At 53.6% G+C, this 18,349-nt stretch overlaps 3 protein-coding genes across 9 annotated transcripts; all 3 read left to right on the top strand.

The window, feature by feature from the left end:
- Positions 1–963: 963 nt before the first annotated feature.
- Rnasek (ribonuclease K) lies at positions 964–2,998 on the top strand. The gene is made up of 3 exons (XM_036197631.1): positions 964–1,362; positions 2,001–2,077; positions 2,658–2,998. The coding sequence occupies exons 1-3, from the start codon at positions 1,285–1,287 to the stop codon at positions 2,797–2,799; spliced, it is 297 nt and encodes a 98-aa protein (XP_036053524.1). The 5' UTR covers positions 964–1,284; the 3' UTR covers positions 2,800–2,998.
- Positions 2,999–3,180: 182 nt separating this feature from the next.
- Positions 3,181–5,898, top strand: C8H17orf49 (chromosome 8 C17orf49 homolog). 7 transcript variants are annotated; one of them, XM_036197624.1, is made up of 6 exons: positions 3,184–3,341; positions 3,501–3,595; positions 4,143–4,244; positions 4,907–5,094; positions 5,301–5,405; positions 5,638–5,898. In XM_036197624.1, exons 1-6 carry the CDS (start codon positions 3,321–3,323, stop codon positions 5,640–5,642), a joined length of 516 nt encoding a protein of 171 aa, XP_036053517.1. In that variant the 5' UTR covers positions 3,184–3,320; the 3' UTR covers positions 5,643–5,898. The 7 variants fall into 7 exon arrangements, with proteins under 7 accessions (XP_036053522.1, XP_036053517.1, XP_036053516.1 ...); XM_036197623.1 differs by having other exon boundaries at positions 5,634–5,898; XM_036197627.1 differs by lacking the exon at positions 4,143–4,244.
- Positions 5,899–11,222: 5,324 nt separating this feature from the next.
- Bcl6b (BCL6B transcription repressor) lies at positions 11,223–16,904 on the top strand. The gene is made up of 9 exons (XM_036196689.1): positions 11,223–11,305; positions 11,848–12,038; positions 12,317–12,538; positions 12,646–12,993; positions 13,298–13,422; positions 14,011–14,175; positions 14,249–14,379; positions 14,467–14,604; positions 14,936–16,904. The coding sequence occupies exons 2-9, from the start codon at positions 11,860–11,862 to the stop codon at positions 15,050–15,052; spliced, it is 1,425 nt and encodes a 474-aa protein (XP_036052582.1). The 5' UTR covers positions 11,223–11,305; positions 11,848–11,859; the 3' UTR covers positions 15,053–16,904.
- The last annotated feature ends 1,445 nt before the right edge of the window (positions 16,905–18,349 follow it).

The following is an 18,349-nucleotide window of genomic DNA, read 5'->3' as shown; positions in this document are numbered from 1 at the left end:
TACACCTTGTGATGGTCTGAATGAAAACAGTCCCATAGGATCACAGATTTGAATGCTTGGTTAACAGAGCGTGGAACTGTTCCAAAGGATTACAAGGATTCGGAGAGGTGAGGAGGCCTTGTTAGAGGAAGTATGTCACTGGGAGTGGGCTTTGCTTTCAAAAGCCCAGGCCAGGCCCAGTCAGTTTGGCCCTCCCCGCCACCCATCAGGGTGTCGCTCTGCTCCAGGCCATGCCATGGCTGCTGCCATGCTCCCCACTATGATGAGAATGGACTGACCCTCTGCAACTGTAAGGGAGACCCCAGTTAAATGCTCGCTAAGAGTTGCCTTGGCCGGAGTGTCTCCACACAGCACTGTGACCACGGCACGTCTGATGTTCTGTCTTAAGTAGCTGCAGCTTTTTTAGTGGAGAGGGAAGCAACAGCGACCTTTTAGTGTATTTACTCCTTTCTCCCCCACACTTAGCAAGTCTGCTTGCCTTCATAACATGTCCAATGAGTCTGCTTTTCCCAGCCCCATGTTTCCCCTGAACGTGGCATTAGAACGACACTGTATTTCAAGTGAAGCATTTCTAGGGTCAAGACGACCTCAACTATGTAAAAAACCGTCCTCCCAGCAGGATGCTCAGCCTCAGGTAGTGGCTCTTCCTTTTTCCTCTGAAAGTGTCAAAGCGTCTCTGAAAGTGTCAAAGGGGCGCCTGGGTGGAGGCGACAGACCTCCACGCCGAGTAATCTCACCATCTCGCTTCCCGTTTCCTCCATCCCAGAAGACCAGCGGAGACTAAGGGATGCGTGTAGGGGGTGAGGAACTAGACGATCCCGAGCTTCTCGACCTAACCGGACAGTCCGCTACTCAACTCGGCCGGCGCTCTTTCCCACTAGATTCTTTCCTGACGCCAGGTTAAAGCTAGTTCCTGGTCATGTGACCTGCCAAGCCGGTCACGTGAGGTGCCTGCTCCTTCCATTCCAAGACGGGGTAGGTGAAGAAGAAGAACCATCAGGCCCTAGCTCCTGCATCACTCACGTCCCTGCTACCTAGATCAGGGAGGACTCCGGGAGTTGCTACTTCGGATTCTGGCCCCGCGTCCTCCGCCCGAGGCTCGGCCCTCCGCCCGGCGCAGCGCTCTCCGCCCGCCGCCCCTTCGGCGTGGTCCGCGCCTAAGGCCACGCCCCCCGCCGCCGCGCAGGTCCCCAAATCCAGCTCCCGGGCCCCGGCGTCTCCAGGCTTCCCGGTCGCCGCTTCTGCGCCTGGCTCAGTCTCCAGCGACCCCTCCCTCCTTCCTCCATGGCGTCGCTGCTGTGCTGTGGGCCGAAGCTGGCCGCCTGTGGCATCGTCCTCAGCGCCTGGGGAGTGATCATGTTGGTGAGAGGGCTGCCCCGTGAGAATCAGAATCGGGGCGGGCCTGAGGGGCTCCGGGGTTGCAGGGTTGGGAGGCCAGGAAGCCCCAGGCCTTTGGAAGTAGTAGACAGATTAAGGGTCTGGCTAACTAGTCGCTGGAAAACGAGGTGGAACTTAGATCGGGGGAGGGGGGGACCTAGAGCGACGGGGTGATGGGGCAGGACCCTGGGAATGGGAGCCAACGCTGGTAAAGTTTGCGGACCCCTCAAGGTAAACAAGAGCTGAGACGTGCTTGAGTTGGATGGAGGCGAGGATGAAGTGTGCTTGCCCTTCTCCGGGGCTCTACCGGCCTTCACTTTCAGAAATACGAAGTGCTGGGTTTCCGTCCTCTCTCCCGCCTGGTCCCATGATAATGACGCGCCTTGGAGAGCTGTTTGCTAGGTCCTCCTTGTACCCAGCCCCCCTTCCCAGGGTCCTGCCTCATGCCCTACTCCAGATGGCTGAGTCCGAATCCAGCTACAACCACCCTGCTCCTAGCCCTTTCTGGTTATCTAAGGGGCAAATGTTGGGCCAACATTAGAAATGGGAGGAGCTTGGGGAGCCACCCAGAGGTAAGGTGTCAGAATTTGACAACCTACCTACCTATACCTTTGTTCTTCCAGATAATGCTCGGGATATTTTTCAATGTCCACTCCGCTGTGTTAATTGAGGACGTTCCCTTCACGGAGAAAGATTTTGAGTAAGTGGTCAGGGTACTTAGGCGAGCCTGGGCGCAGAAGTAGCAGGGTCTAGGCTCAGGATTATGTAGGAGACACTGCTGAAGGCTGGACATTTATGGCCTTAAGTTGGGGCACTGCAAGGAGAGAGCTGCTGTCTATAAAGTGGTCCAGTGGCAAACGTGTGCTTAACATGCAAGGTTCTAGTTTCAATCCCCAGCATTAAAAAGTGTAAAAAAAGAAAAAAAAAAAAAAGGGTTGGGGATTTAGCTCAGTGGTAGAGCGCTTGCCTAGTAAGCGCAAGGCCCTGGGTTCGGACCTCAGCTCCAGAAAGAAAAAAAAAAAAATGCATTTTAGGAGCAGTCTTGCAAGCTAGGCTTCCGTGGCCACCCCACCAGCTTAGATGCGGCCTCTTCTAATGTTTGGCCTTCCCGAGCCTTCATCTACTTCTGCAAAAATGGGTCCCATGATAGAACTCATCCCGTATGGTTGTCAGGAAGACTATTATAGACGTCAACGCGTTCAGCATGGTGTCTGGTGCACAGCACGTGCACCTTGGACGCTGAGTGACTGACACTTGCCTGCTTACTCGCCACCCCCCAGGAACGGCCCTCAGAACATATACAGCCTGTACGAGCAAGTCAGCTACAACTGCTTCATCGCCGCGGGCCTCTACCTCCTCCTCGGAGGCTTCTCCTTCTGCCAAGTTCGGCTCAATAAGCGGAAGGAATACATGGTGCGCTAGAGCGCAGCCCGGCTCTCCCTCCCCAGCCCACTTCTCTATTTAAGGACCCCTCAGCCCGTCTGTCCCCCCCATCTGGCGTCCTCCCGGACCGGGTTACCCCTGGCAAGACCGCATCCCTGGCCCTGCGAACCCCGGAGGGGCCCGGTGCCGACCGCGCCCTATCATCCTGAACCACAATAAAAAGCTGCGGTTCTCCTGAGCTTGGTGTCTGTGCTTTCAGGGAGGGGGCGGGCCCGGGCTTGCGAGACTTGAGCCTAGCCTCTTCGAGGAGTCCCGTCCCGTGGACGGAAGTGGAATGAAGCCAGCCGGAAGTGAGGCGACGTCTTCCATCGCGTCTTCCTCCGCGCAGCGAGACGACCAGAGTGACGGGGGGGAGAGGTCGGGTGTCAGCCAATCGGCTGCGAGGAGGGCGGGACTTCCTGCGCGGGAGCCAGAGCGGCCGGCTGCCCGGCGCTCCGTGGTTTCCAGCTCGCGTGGTGGTGGCGGCGGCGGAGCGTCTCCGTGAGGAGGTGCGCGGGGCCATGACGTCAGCGTCCACCAAGGTTCGACCTCCCTCGCGGACTGCGCTCCCTGGCGGCCACGGGAGGGTGGGCCCCCTGCCTGAGCTCCCGGCTGGTGCGCGCTGGGCGGGGGGCGGGCTGATCGCAGGCTGGGGTGGGACGGCGCGCTGCCGGCCCCCCGTCATGCTGCTCCGCCCCTAGGTTGGAGAGATCTTCTCCGCGGCGGGCGCCGCCTTCACGAAGCTCGGGGAGCTGACGATGCAGCTGCATCCAGTGTCGGACTCTTCCCCTGCCGGGTACGTGAGACCAGCCCAGGACCTGGACGCCGAGAGCTGTGGCTTGGATGCAATTGCGGACACGACCCTCTCTAGAGCAGGGAGACAGTATTAATTCCACTGTGCTTGGCCCAGCGCAGTGTAGTTGTTGGTCATTGTGGATGAGTGAATGACAGGTTGAGGATACTGCCAGGTCCACAGTAACCCCCCCCCCCGACCCCCCGCCGCTGCAAACCGACAGACTGTCTCCCACCCACCCCAAGCCCTCCGAGTGTTGCTCCACATCTTCGAGGCTTCTGTTTGTAAGGCCCCTACTTGTTGCGTTGGTTTCTGTGAGTTGTTCATAGCAGCTGGTCCATGATGAGGAGATGTTTTCAAGTGGCTCTGGACGCAGTTTCCTGTGGCTAGCGGTTTGTCCCGGGGCTTTTCTTAAGGAGGTCCTCGTTACCAGTCTTTGAAAGGTGCCCCCGGAGTCTAGGGGGAAGAGGCTGTGCACGGAATAGCCTGTGGGCTGGCTCCACACACACCTCCTTCCGTTTTTGCTCTCACCCTTCTCCCCTTCCGACAGTGCCAAGTGGACGGAGACGGAGATAGAGATGCTGAGGGCTGCTGTGAAGCGATTTGGGGACGATCTTAATCACATCAGCTGTGTCATCAAGGAACGGACAGTGTGAGGGAGGGTGGCTGGCAGAGAAAGGGGAGGGGTGGGCACCTTTCTTCTCCTGACCCATTGTTCTTCTCAGAATCCCTAGCTCAGCATCTTTGCTACTTTGTTGCTAGGTTTTGTTTTGCTTTGTTTTTTTAAGCATTTCCTTGAAGACTGAAAGAATATAATAATTGTGGCAATTGGTCGGAAGTTCAGGAAATGCAATGGTAATTGGGACCGTCAGAGAATTTTATTTTCAGGTGCCCAGATCACTTAATGGGTGTATTGATGATGAGGGCACCCTAGCTATTTATATACATCCTTGAGACTAGTATTTCCAGGGATGCATTCTGAACTAGTTAGTTGGTCAGGATCCATAAAAAAGTCTCAGTCTACCTTTATATCACCACAACATACCTACATCCATACATCTCTCCCAGAGGATCTGGAAAAGGGCCTTCCTGGCTGCTCTGTTCAGGGATCCCATTCTTCATAATCTATTGGCCCTAAGTGGGTGCAGAGCTGCAGAGTGTGAGGGGGACCCCTTATTCCACATGGATTAGGGCCTTGATCTGGATATTTATGAAGAAGTAGAATTCCTTCAGAATGGTCCATTATTCCTCCCCTCCCCTCTTCCCTCGGCTTCTCTGATGAGTCTCTAATCTGCTTTCTTCTCTTCTCTTCAGGGCTCAGATAAAGACCACTGTAAAGCGAAAAGTATATGAAGACTCTGGTATCCCTCTTCCAACTGAGTCACCTAAGAAAGGGCCCAAGAAGATGACCTCTGGGGTGCTCTCACCTCCAACCGCCCCTCCACCCAGCAGCTCCAGTGTCCCTGAAGCTGGGGGTCCTCCCCTAAAGAAACAGAAGGCTGGTGAGGGCTGTGGAGTTGCTGCCTAGGGTAGGGTTAAAGGTCCTATGAGACTCAATGAGAGAATGGGGCAGGGTCAAAGGACAGGTCGCTCTTCTGTACTCTGGTGATTCCAGACCGGGTAGAGGGTGTGTAGAGCATGAGGCTTTGGAGTACCAGGAGGAGGAAAAACAGTCAGGAAACCTAGAACCTAGCCTGTGCCCCCCCAGATGTGACACTCAGTGCTCTGAACGACTCGGACGCCAACAGTGACCTGGTGGATGTAGAAGGGCGAGGAGAAACTCCTCCAGCCAGGAAACTCAACTTTGACCAGGGTAGGAGTCATCCTCCTCCCCCCCCGCACGGCTGGGGTGGGAAGAAGTACTCACCTGGACGGTAGGGGGGTCCCAGCAGAAACCCTTTCTCATGCAAGGGCTCCAGAAGGGAAGACACCCAGTGCAGGGGTTGGGTCAGTTAGTAATATGATGTTTGAGGAGGTGAGGCTTTCTTGGAAACATACTCTGTGCTCGCTCCATCTCGGTCCATTTTACTTCCTGTTCCAGACAGCCTGACCCTGGACTCTGGCCTTCTCTCGACCTCTGCTGATGCTCCTCTACTCTCCTGCTGAGCCCGCCCCTGCTGACCCTCAACTGTTCCCCGAGGACCTGTGGATCACCTGGGACTGAGCAAGGACTGCGTGAGAGAGGGTCAGAAAGCCACTGGAGCTGTCTGCCCACCTTGTTCCTGATAAACACGTGCCCTCACCATCTGACCTCCGTCTGATGGACATTTTTATACAGAAGATTCTAATAAAAAGTTCTCTCAGCATGTCGCTGCCGCTGCCCTCCCCTCCGCCCTCGGCGGCCCCTTCTCAGCAGTTCTCAGCACCCTGCCTGGAGCAGCACTGCCAATATTGGCAGACTCACTTCCCGGTGCCAATATTTCTGTGCTGCTAGAGCCAGGAGAGCGGGTGTGGGCAGCAGAGGCCCTGCTTTGCTCTGGGGGGCCAGAACGTACTCCCACTTTGCTGACAACAGTATTCGACTGCCTGGGGATTTTAGAGGGGCTCTTTCCAGGGTCTCAGACTCCCCTGCCCCACCTTGCCAGAACTCCATGACATTAGCGCAGGCGGGTCTTTTTAAAGTGCTGCTTCTCCAGGATGGCCTCCCAGGGCCAGGCCTCAGCGGTGCCTCCCCCACCCTCGCTCTAACACCACAGTGTGGTTTGGACGTGGCCACAGTGCCGTACAAACCACAGTGTGCTGCTGGGGCGGGAGCAGGACTCGGATGGCTTGAGAGGAAGACAGCACGAAGCAGTGCCATGAAGACCCCCCCCCCAGGAGAGGGGAGACGGAGGAGGTGTGGATGGCAGACATGGCCCCCAAAAGGGCTGGAAAAAGCCAGGACCAGCAATAGCAGTTTAGCAGGCAACAGGGAGGATGGGGCCCTGGGGGATGGGATCGGGGAGGTAAGCTTGGCACATGGTTCACCTCTGGAGGAATTAGCTCTGGGGATCCTGACGATGGGGCAGAAGAAACAGTGACCATCAGGCTGCCCCCCGACAAAGGCAGGGGCCTGAGGCTTGCTGTGTCCATCCCTCCCTCCCTAGGTCAGAACCCAAGAGAAATTGCTAGAAGAGACAGGGCCAAGGACAGCAGGGTTGGGAGTTGGCAGTCCAGAGGTGATGGGGCTGGAACACGGTTGGGAGAGGGGGGCCGGAAGTCACCCTGGGCCCTGGGCCTGCCACAAGATGGAGGTCAAAGGCAGGAAATGGAGGCCAGGGAGAAGGGAGCAGCAGAGCCCAGGAAGAAGCCCATCTGGACCTAAGGGCCAAGTATTCAACCCCAAGAGCTGCTTTCATTCCCCATGGTCCCCCAAGACCCACGCCCCACCCCGACAGCAACACTCACTAGCCCATTCACCAGGCCCAGGCAGGCAGGCCCACCCCTGAGAGCCACGTTTAAGCAGAGACAAACATGTCTCTCCCCACCCCCAACCCTAGGCCTTCCCTCAGCCTTTTCCTCCTGTCCAAGACTTGATTTTAAAAAGAATCTCCCAGAAGGCAAAAGTTTCTTCTGGAAATTAAAAACAAAAAACTCTGTAATACCCAAATATTAATCTCCCAACTCTCATCCCACCCTTAACCACCACCAAGCTTCCGACACACCCCCCAAAACTCTTGGCAATCAAAAAAATCTAAGATGGTGTGTGTAAGCAGTCTTTTTAGGCCCCCCTGAAGATATCAGACCCTCTCCAAGACTACTACCTGTTCTATATCAAGCCCTGCCAAGGCTTCCTGCTCCTTAGACCCTCCAGAGCCCCCAAACAACTGTTGTACCCAGCTCCCATCTCAGCAAAGCTTTTGTGGGGACAAAAATTATCAAACACTATTCTGATGTCTGGAGGTACTGGGGGCTCTCAAGTCTCAGGCTTTGGTTTAAGTCTGGGGGGCTACATCTTAGGGGTACAAGAGAAAGGTTCTCTGGTCATCCCCCCAATTCCAAGAGTTACAGAGTCCAACCCCACCCCAGCACGCACCTCCAAACCTCCCCCCCAACCGCCACGTCTCTCCTGAAAACAGGGGACACTTTCCTCCCCACTTACCTCAGCTACTCTCCCCTGAGATCCTGGTCCCCTATTTTGAAAGGAGCAAATTTGGGGGTGCATCCCTCACATTTGGGGTGCAGGAGAAAAGAGTCGCCCAGTCGCATCGCTGGCCTCCTTCCTCTCAGCTGGCTCAAGGACTGGGGGGTGCCCTGGGGAGGGGGACCCCCACAAGAGAGCTCTGGAGGGGTTCCTCCACTCCCAGTCAGAACTGGGGACACCCCCCCCCAAACCCGTCCCAGCCCATCCGTCTCCAACTCGGCGGGAGAGGCAGCTGCAATGCCCCAGTCAGATTCCCCCAACACTACATTCCTCACCCCATCTAGAGGGGTCCCGGGGCCCCCAAAAAATCCCAAAAAAATCTAGGATGTTGGGAAGACAGTCCTGGACTAGCTACCCAAATTTGGGGTCCTTAGATAGCCCCGTTTTTTCAGGAAAATTCTGTCTTTCTCCTGCCTCCCGCCAGCCCTGCTCTGTCCCGATGCCAATTTTGGAAGTCACTCCCTCCTTCCTCCACCCCGTTTCTCCAGCCCCCCCGCTGGGGGGCTAGGGTCCAGGACACCTGGCTTCCAGACCGGGGGACACTCTTTAGAGGGCTAGGGGCCAAGAGGTCAAGCTCATTGCCCCTGTCTCAAGGAAGCAGGAGAGCCCGATCCTCCCCTCCCCTCCCCCCTGGCTGGTCTCGGTGGTGGTTTAGGAAAGCCTGGAGGACTGGAATCTGCCATTGCTATTGCACAGGCAGGTTTTTTTTCCTTGGGTTGGGGGGGGGGGCGGTGGGAGGGAGAGAGGGGAGGAGAGCCGAAGAGAACAGGGACCTAGGCGGGAATATCTGGCCTGGCTTACCCTCTAGCCCCTGCTGCCGTTGGGAACCCCTCCCCCTCAGTTCACCCTCATTCCTTGCCTGCTTTCTGTTTGGGGCTTTTATCCTAAAAAAATCAGGGTGCAAGAATCAACTCCTTGTAACCCACTTCAGCCCCTCCTTGTCAGTTTCAGCAGCACTACATTGGTCAGAAGCACCCACTTTAACAAGAGACACCTCGTTTTCCTCTAAACTGATTTTTTTCTTCCATAAGGAATCGGGGTTCAGAGTGTGAAGCCACCTCTTCCCCCTCAGCTCAATAAGCCAAATACTAATAAGTCTATGGTGAAACATACTGCTTTTCCCAGGCTTCTCCCTTCAAACCCTTGGCTTATTTGGGGGTTCACTAAAATAGAACTTTCTGGAATCTGGGGCAAGAGGGTGCCATCAGCAAAAGATAACCTAACCCAGAAATGTGCTCTAGAATAGGTGAGCTTCCAGACTGATCTCAGTTTAAGATCCATCTCTGCGTTGCCAAAGGTGGCCAGTGACAAGACACCCCCAAATCAGACACCCCCAAACTATCCTTCCCCAGGGGAGGGGTGTTCTCATAGTCTCTCCCCCTGGAAGAGTGTCATACCTAAACATGGACACAGGAATATCCTCCCTTCAAAATGAGTTTCCACAAGATTCAAATATAAGACTCTGCCCCCCAAAAACAAGTCCTCAACTACAAAAGCCTTCGAACCTGCAACTAGCTTCCTGCTCTGCCTCCAACTCAATGGATGCTTTCTAAAAAGCTCCAAATTGAATTTTATGTCCCCAAACAATCTCTTCTAACCCCTGAAACAGAGAGCACTGGGAAGGCCCTCCCAGTAGACCAAAGCAACAGAGATGGACAGTCTCAAAATCATGGTCACCAGAATCCCACCCCCGAACCTTTAAAACCAGTCCCACACTTCCAACTTGCTATTAGCTCTCAAGACTGAAAAGAGGCCCCATGGACTATAATAACATCCTATGGCAAGTAGCACCCCAAAACTGACCACATACCCAACTCCATCCTGACATCAAAGGGAGCCCTTGATGTTTTCACCTCGAATTTGGAGGTTAAAAATTAGACAGAGACCAAAAATAACCCTGACAAAGTAAAGACACATCTTCATCCTGAATCCTTAGGTTATCCCCAATTATCAGTTGATCTGCTGTTTGGTTTGTTGGTCTGTCTGCTCAAAAACAACAAACAGAAACTCCCCCTGGAACGGAAGAGAGAGGCCTCAGGCCTACTTCTGCAGCTCCATGGCCAGTGCTCAGTCATTCCTGGTCAGCTACATAAGCTCCTGACGCCATAACCAAAGAGCTCCTGCTTTGCCCCTGGGCTCAGATCTAGCCCCTCTTCTTCAAGCAAACCTCATCCTCCCACCACAAAGCTCCCCCAACAAAATCTAAGGGTGTGGTCCCTGCTCGTCTCCTAGATGGAGTACTTAAAATAAGGTTACCGGGTTCTTCCTCCCTTTCTCCTCAATTCGGTCTTTGTTTACTCCATTCAACGTTCACATCAATGTTCACTAAAAATTCACGCCTATCTAATTAGAAAAGACAGTCCTGTGTTCCCAGGCTCAAGACTCCACTCCTCGTCCCAACCACTCCCCTCATTCCAAGGCCAATTCCACAAGAGTTCCAGCCTGAGTTTCCTTCGGAGACCCTAACTCTTCTGTCCTCTCCCTAAGTGGCCCACTAAGAGACAGAGGTGCAGAATAAACTCTCGCAGAGAGAAGGCAGCAGAAGGTTTTGGTAGCCCAGACTGAACGCATCCAGCTCCCTGGTCTGAGCACATCCCCAGCCTGGAGGAGACCTAGGGGCGAAGCGAGGCTAGTGCTCGTCCGCCCCCTCGTGGAAGGATGCAGACATTGCCGAGCTTTGCCTACTTGCCGCGCTGGACCCCGGCGTCCCGCCAGACTTTAAGCGCAGCCGACCGGCGGGTGCTCGAGGCCCTAGTGAGCTAGGACTGACCGAGAGCAGCAGGGCTTTGGGAGGGAGTCTGTCTCTCTGGATCCCTAAAAGGGTCCAGGAGAGAGTCTGGAGTAAGAGGCCGGACGCCTAGGTCTCCCGAACGTCTCTCGGTCCCCACCCGGGGCTTTCCCCACCTCCTCGAGGGGAAGCAGCTGCAGGAGCCGTCCGGTCGCAGGACAATGGAAGGAAACGAACTAGAAATCATATCCGCCCTCTCCTTACCCCGCCTGGTCAGAGCCCCTCCTTTTGTGGACCCTGCCTGTCAATCACGCCTCCTTTTCCCACTGTCTGAGCCCCCTCGGGAGTCCACTACCGCCTGCCCAAACCCGATACCACTTGGGCTCTCTATTTTCTCCCTGATTCCAGTACATTGGAAAGGGGAGTTTTACGGTATTTCCTTTCTCCTTCAACAGGCTCTTGGCACCCTCTTCCAAAACCCAAAACTCAATTCTCGCTGTCCCAGGTCCTCCGACGACACAAGGCTCCCATATTACCTCCTTCCACATCACTAACCTCCTCCCCGAGTCTAATATCCTCACCCTCGGGTGCTCGTTTAAAGAACTAACTCCCCCCCCCCCCCCCACACACACACATACACTATACGACCACCCCACGATTCTGAGATAGAGTTTAAGACAGAGACCCCGCCCCGGGCTCACCATCTGGAGAGCGAAAGAGGAAGGAAGGATACGGACCCACGGGTTCACCCCACCTCTACCCCCGCCCCCGACATCCCGGCCGGATAAAGGAGCCCAGGCCGAAAGAGAAGAGAGACCCCGCCCCCCTCGAGGAGAGAAGCCGCAGCCCCTGCAGGACAGGGGTAAGAACCAGATCTTGAAGAAATCAGACTTCTGGGTCCCCAAAGTGGGCTGGGGTTTGTTGATGGTTGTAAGACTTGAATCCCAGAAATTATGCTAAAAAGAGATTGGGGAGTGTGGGATCCAGAGATAGGAGTCGCATGGGCGTGGAAGGGTGTGGGCTGCACATCATATGTGGTCCCCGGGCAAGGTCTGGTACCTGGGACCCAGGCGCGCGGGAAAGCAGAGAAAAGGAAGGCAATGGGCGAGGTAGCTAGAGTCGAAGCTACGCACTGCTTGCGGGGGTGCGGAAGTCCTCATGCTCGCCCTTCAGGCGGAGGTACGAGAATTTCTAACCTGCTTCAAGAGCTCTGCGATCCAGCAAAGGGAAAGAAGCGACCGCTGAGGGCAAGATGAACGAGATGAATTAAGCGGGGCTGGTGATGCTGGGCCCGCTCTCTGATGGCTTTGACTCTAGGGGCACCCCGGGAAGAAAGCACCACCAGAAAAGAGAATGTGTCTTAGGCATGCCTGGATCCCCTAACTTTCTCCCTGGCTGGCGCAGGCCTGGGTCGCTATGGGTTCCCCAGCAGCCCCAGAGGGAGCGCTGGGCTATGTCCGAGAGTTCACGCGTCACTCCTCCGACGTGCTTGGCAATCTGAATGAGCTGCGCCTGCGCGGGATCCTCACTGACGTCACGCTGCTGGTTGGCGGGCAACCCCTAAGAGCACACAAGGCAGTTCTTATCGCCTGCAGGTTCGAGGGGGTGGGGGTCCTGGGACTAACTGGGTAGAGAACAGAGTCACAAGGCCGTTGAGAGGCAATCCAACGCACGAGGGAAGTTGGGGATAGTGGCCCACACCTGTAATCCCGAATTGGGGAGGCAGAGGGGAGGGAGTGGGAAGGAAGAAGAGAAGCATGGAGGAGCATCCAAGAATTGGGCAGCAGTGCTAGTGGGGAAGCAAGACTCTAAAGTGTCCCGTGTCTCCTTTGGTCCCCCACTTCCTAACACGGCCCAATTGTCCCTTCTCCAGTGGCTTCTTCTACTCGATTTTCCGAGGCCGAGCAGGAGTCGGAGTGGATGTACTCTCTCTGCCTGGGGGGCCAGAAGCCAGGGGCTTTGCTCCACTTCTGGACTTCATGTACACTTCAAGGCTTCGCCTCTCCCCAGCCACTGCACCAGCTGTCCTTGCGGCTGCCACTTATTTGCAGATGGAACATGTAGTCCAGGCATGCCACCGCTTCATCCAAGCCAGGTGAATGAACCATGGAGTTTGTGTTCTCTGCAGAAGTGGTGCTCCAAGTATTATGGGCAAAAGCAATGATTAGGAAATGGTGTTAATGGCCATCATACTTTTTCTAGCTATGAACCTCTAGGCATCTCCCTGCGACCCCTGGAGGCAGAACCCCCAAGCCCACCCACAGCCCCTCCACCAGGCAGTCCCAGGCGCTCAGAAGGACACCCAGACCCCCCTACTGAGTCTCGAAGCTGCAGTCAAGGCTCTCGGAGTCCAGCCAGCCCAGACCCCAAGGCCTGCAACTGGAAAAAGTACAAATTTATTGTGCTAAATTCTCAGACTTCACAAGCAGGGAGCCTGGTTGGGGAGAGCTCCGGTCAGCCTTGCCCCCAAGCCAGGCTCCCTAGCGGAGATGAAGCCTCTAGCAACAGCAGCAGCAGCGAAGAAGGACCCATGTCTGGTCTCCAGAGCAGGTAGAGAATCTGTAGCTCCCAAGAGCTTTAGAGGCTGGCCTACTTTAGGAGCCATTGAGGGTGCCTTTGAGGTGCAATCTGGGAATGGGTGTCAGAAGCTAGCTCACCTCGGGGAGCTGGCCAGAGGGAATGTGGCTTATTGATTAACATTAGCTCCCTTCCAGAAGATATAGGTCCATATTTTCCAGGAAAAAAGCAGCACCCCACCCCACCCCTGTGTGTGTGTGTGTGTGTGTGTGTGTGTGTGTGTGTGTGTGTTTAGGTTAATCCCTAACCTTTTCTATGGCTCCTACCGTCTGCCTAGGCTATCTCTAGCTACTACCACTGCGCGATTCAAATGTGGAGCTTCAGCAAATTCCCCCTACCTCTTCACACCCCGGGCGCAAGAGACTTCTGGATCGACTTCTAAGCAGCTTCACCCACCACCAGGTAAGAGCTCTTCTTTCTCTTCTGGCTTTTCTCCTGTGGCTATTCCAGGTCAATCTGGACCAGAAGACCTCAGAAAAGACCTGCTTAACAGTTCCCAAACTTGACTGCAAATTGGACCCTTCTGTGAAGTTTTCACCTCATCAGTCAGAATATCTAAGTGGCAACCAATCATAAAAAAAAATTTTTTTTTTAATTAAGTTCTCCATGTACTTCCAAGGAGCAGCACAGTTTGGGGAGTTCTGGCCTAGCCTAATCCAGGACTGAACAATCTGCCCAGAGTTTGGCAGGGCCTCTCTGGCAGTCTGTCACCCAGAGTGAGGCAAGAAAGGAGAGAAACAGAAACCTCCACCCACTTGCAAGAACCTCCACATACTGTCACTACCATCGAAAAATATAAGCATATTACTAACTGTCCTACAGACTATTCGGCTGTGAGCAAGCCAAGTGAGTCCCCTGTAGCCTTCACAGTAAATTAGGGGTTAAAGAGGCAAACAGATCCTACTAGTGTTCTGTTGTGGATTCACTGGTACCTGGGAAGTCCTCAGTGAATACACAGCTAAGGTTGTCTTTGCTCTCCACCCTTCCCAGGAGGTGAGTTTTTCAGCTGCCAGAACTGTGAGACTGTGGCTGGTTGCTCATCGGGGCTGGACCCCTTAGCTCCGGGGGACGAGGACAAGCCCTATAAATGCCAGCTGTGCCGCTCTGCCTTCCGTTATAAGGGCAACCTGGCTAGTCACCGCACGGTGCACACAGGTAGGAGGGGGTCTTGGTCTTCATGCCCAGCGTTCTCTTACGGCGATCTGACTGTCTTCCTCCCCACCTGCAGGAGAAAAGCCCTACCGCTGCTCCATCTGCGGAGCACGTTTTAACCGACCAGCTAACCTAAAAACGCACAGCCGCATCCATTCTGGAGAGAAACCCTACAAGTGTGAGACGTGCGGCTCGCGATTCGTCCAGGTTGGGAGAGGGCCGGAAGGCAAGTGGGAGGAGCGGAGAGGGTTCTGCCCCTCCCGGAGGCGATCTCAAGGCTCCGCCCCTCCTCAGGTGGCACACCTACGCGCACACGTGCTGATCCACACCGGAGAGAAGCCCTATCCATGTCCCACTTGCGGAACCCGCTTCCGCCACCTACAGACCCTCAAAAGCCACGTTCGCATCCACACCGGGGAGAAGCCGTACCACGTGGGTACCCTACACGGCCTAGCCGTTATCCCCCCACCTACGCAGGCAGGGGCCTGGTCTTGCCACCAGTGCTAGATTTCTTGGAAAAGAGTCCGAGTGAATCAGGGCCTTGGACTGCCGAGAGAGGTGGGGTAATTGTAATTATAGTCCCTAGGCGCTGGTTGATGCGTTTGTTAAGTAAGGCAAGGCGCTATCTCCTGGGCGCCCCAGGGGAGGAATTCTGGGTGTGAATGCTAAAGGGCTGATTGTCAGCGGAGAGCTGGACAGTTCCCGCCCCAACAAAAAGGTGGTTGTGGAAAGGTGGGGACCTAACAGACCTGTCCTCCCACAGTGCGACCCCTGCGGCCTGCATTTTCGGCACAAGAGTCAACTACGGCTGCACCTGCGTCAGAAACACGGGGCCGCCACCAACACGAAAGTGCGCTACCACATCCTCGGGGGGCCATAGCTGAGTCCCCAGACCCGAACCACACTTGCTCCCTGGGGCTGCAAAAGCTCCAGGCCCAGTCTTGGCTTCCCTGACGGGCTTACTATGGGAGTGTGCCAGGCCACTCTGGTATCAGAAACTTCTGTCACCTTAATTTTGTACTGGGGAGAGCAGGGGTGGCAGATCCTGGCTAGATCTGTCTCCGTTTTGCTGGCCAAAACCTCTTCCTCACAATCCAGATTGGGTAGCTAGGGGCTGGGCAAAAAGAGAGACACAACGGACTTGGTCTCTTCAAGGGAACTGCCCCCCCACACACACACCCAATTTCAAATTATTTGTCTGTAAATATAATTTATTAAGGCCTGTGGGTGGCACAGGGCCTTTGTTCTGTTTGCATTTCCGACTTTCCTCTTCCACAAGTGTGATCAAAAGTGACCCGAAACACAGAAGGTGGGGGTGCTGCCCTGCTGGCAGGGCGTCTTAGCACTTGGCTCTTGCCTTTGTTTTTGTGGTGACTTTTCTCTCTGGGATCATCCCTTTTCTGTCTGCCTGCCTGTTGGTTTGTCCGTCAGTTCTAGGACTTCAACCTTCAGCTTCCCTGGGGCAAACCCTGAGAACATGGAAGGTTGGGTAAGGAATCCTCTCTGGTATTCTGGATGCTGCAACTCCTGTAGCAGGCTAGTCATAAAAAGAAACCTTTCAGGTCTGGGAGGGTGATGGGAACCTTTTTTGATGAACTCAAAATATAGAAGATAAATTCCTCCTGAAGGCTGGGGAAGTGGGGGCTGGATTCCTCCTCCTCCTCATTCTAAATGGATGTGGGTAGTCTTTCCTGCAACAAGGCATACCATCTAAACTGTGCCATTGAGCTATCCACCTGGGTTTGAATGCACTGTGTCCATCTCAGACAGAGCCTGCCTCAGGGTCTGAGCTGAGCCTGTAAACCTCCACTGGGGCTGAGTTAGTATCTCCATGGGGAGAGAGCTAAAGATCTGTACCAGAGATTTTACGACCTGTTCTTATCTGTCTAATTTCTAAGAATGTTATGACCTACAGAGAATTAATGACATTCCTTACCTTGAATACAAGTCTGACCCATCCTTTACTGTATGAACAGCTGGGTTTGAATGTTCCTTAAGGTTCAATATGCCCCCTTTGTCTTTGAATGTGTTTTTGGACAGCTTCTGGAAAGTGTCCAGATTACAAAACTTTCCTCTTTCATGGGTGCTTGGTAGTTTTCTTACCTGGGAACCTGGGTCTGTGACTCAGTCTTCTCCAAATACATTCCTGTCTGTGACCAGGGAATGCTTTGGACTTTACATGGGAAGATAAAGGGGGCTGAGTTCCATGCTGGATGTATTGTCATTGGAGGATTAGTGTTTGGAATTACATGCTTCGAGGCTTTAAAAGACTGGTTGATGGATTGGCCAAAGGCCCCTTCTATGTGAACAGGTTGCCAGATAGTGTATGAGGTTAGCTGATGGCTACAGTTCCTGGTATAGACCATGTAGATGAAAGTGTTAGGGATGGAGTTCCCTGGTTCGATGGAGTGGCTGGAATGTTAGATGATATTTGGGAGCCTTGATTTATAGTCATGCTTCTTACTGCCCTGAGATCTATTTGATGATAGGACTTGGGTAAGAAGACTTGAATTTGTAAGGCAGAGCTTCCAGAATTAAGTCAGCTGGGGGCTGGTGAGAGAGCCGTTCTTTCCCTTTCCAATCACCTGAATGTAGAATTGAAGGGGGTGGGACCAGAGGAGAGATTGAGAAGGTATTATGGTTTCTGTGTGGCGGACTGGATGGGCATGTGGGAAGTGCCGGGGTGAGATATTAGCTCTTGCAAGATCAGATCCTTGGAATAAAGAAGCCTCTCATGCCCTCTGTGTGTCCTAGGCTTCTGTTTGTGGGGGAAAGGGGGGCCTGGGGACTTGGATTCTGTGTTCATGACACTGTTCATCCCACTAGCCCTTGTCAATGGTCCTGGTTCTCCCCTCCCTGCCCTAGCCTTCCGGCTCATTGTGTAGGAACCAGTGACTTCATGAAGCTTATCCGGAGCCACCTGCATCCTGCTGGTCTGAAGTCACTTCCTGACTGAGGTGTGGAGGCTGCAGGGAGAAAGTAGGGAAACACCAAGAAGTTGGGAAATGCATCTGTGCAAGCAGGGGTTTAAGAAACCTACCCACCCGTCACACACAACCATTGCCAAAGAAAATGGGTAGGACTCACAACAGAGGTGCCAGGCGGTGGTGGCGCACGCCTTTAATCCCAGCACTCAGGAAGCAGAGGCAGGCGGCTCTCTGTGAGTTTGAGGCCAGCCTGGGCTACAGAGTGAGTTTCAGGACAGACTCCAAAGCTACACAGAGAAACCCTGTCTCAAAACAAAGACAAAAAGAACAACCGAGGTGAGCTAGAACATCCTGGAGAAGGCCGAGTGCATCAGTGCCTCTGTGCCTGCTCCACCTCCCAGTCCTAATGTCTGGGATTCTCTCTAATGTCCAATACAGGTGTCTTTTTTCCCTTGACCTGTGTGTCCAGGGTGCACAGGTGTGTTCTAGCCCCAAAGTCACTAATTCTAATTTTACCTCTCTCTGGACTTTCCTCGGCTATGACAAAGATGAATGTGGTTATGCTTCTTCAGTCTCGTGTTCTCCCTGATCATCTATTGTAGGGACTGCTTGGATTTCTTCATTTTTTTATTTTTTTTTACAAGTCCATAACCTAGGTTATATTTGAAAAACAAAAAAAGCAGCAAAATACTAAGCAAAAGTTTCTGTCGCCTTCCATTCCAGCTTGTCACACCCTTTTTGAAAATAAGACCAGCTACTTACCACCTATTAAATGCCAGGTCTTAAATAAAGCATTTTAGTGCACAGACTTACTAATTTAGCCCCCTGGTGGCCCTAAAAAGTAGGGAGTGTTCTCCCCAGTTTACAGGTGAGGAAGCCAACTGAAAAGTTACCTATCTTGACCAAGTAATAAGTGATAAAGTCAAGACTGGGACTGTACCCTGAATCTAGAGATCTCAAGACTGGAGTCTTGACTCCTGAGATTCAGCTTTTTCCTATCCCACCAATGTACCCCTACTTATGACTACTTGAAACAAGATTGCAGACCCATGGCATTTGGCATAGTTATTTTATTTTCCATATTTGCAACTGAGAAAGTTAATATGGTTTGGTTTGGTTTTGCTTGGTGCAAGGGACTGAACCTGGTAAGCCAAAACCCCTTGGGTTTAGGGAGAGTGCTTTTAGTGTCACAAATTTTATTAATTAATCTATTACTGTATGTGTGTATGATGTTTTTGTGTGCATACACC

The sequence above is a fragment of the Onychomys torridus genome, chromosome 8, assembly GCF_903995425.1.
Source record: "Onychomys torridus chromosome 8, mOncTor1.1, whole genome shotgun sequence".
NCBI classification, from domain to species: domain Eukaryota; kingdom Metazoa; phylum Chordata; class Mammalia; order Rodentia; family Cricetidae; genus Onychomys; species Onychomys torridus.
Note: the sequence above shows the minus strand (reverse complement) of the source record. Positions and strands in the feature narration are given on the sequence as shown.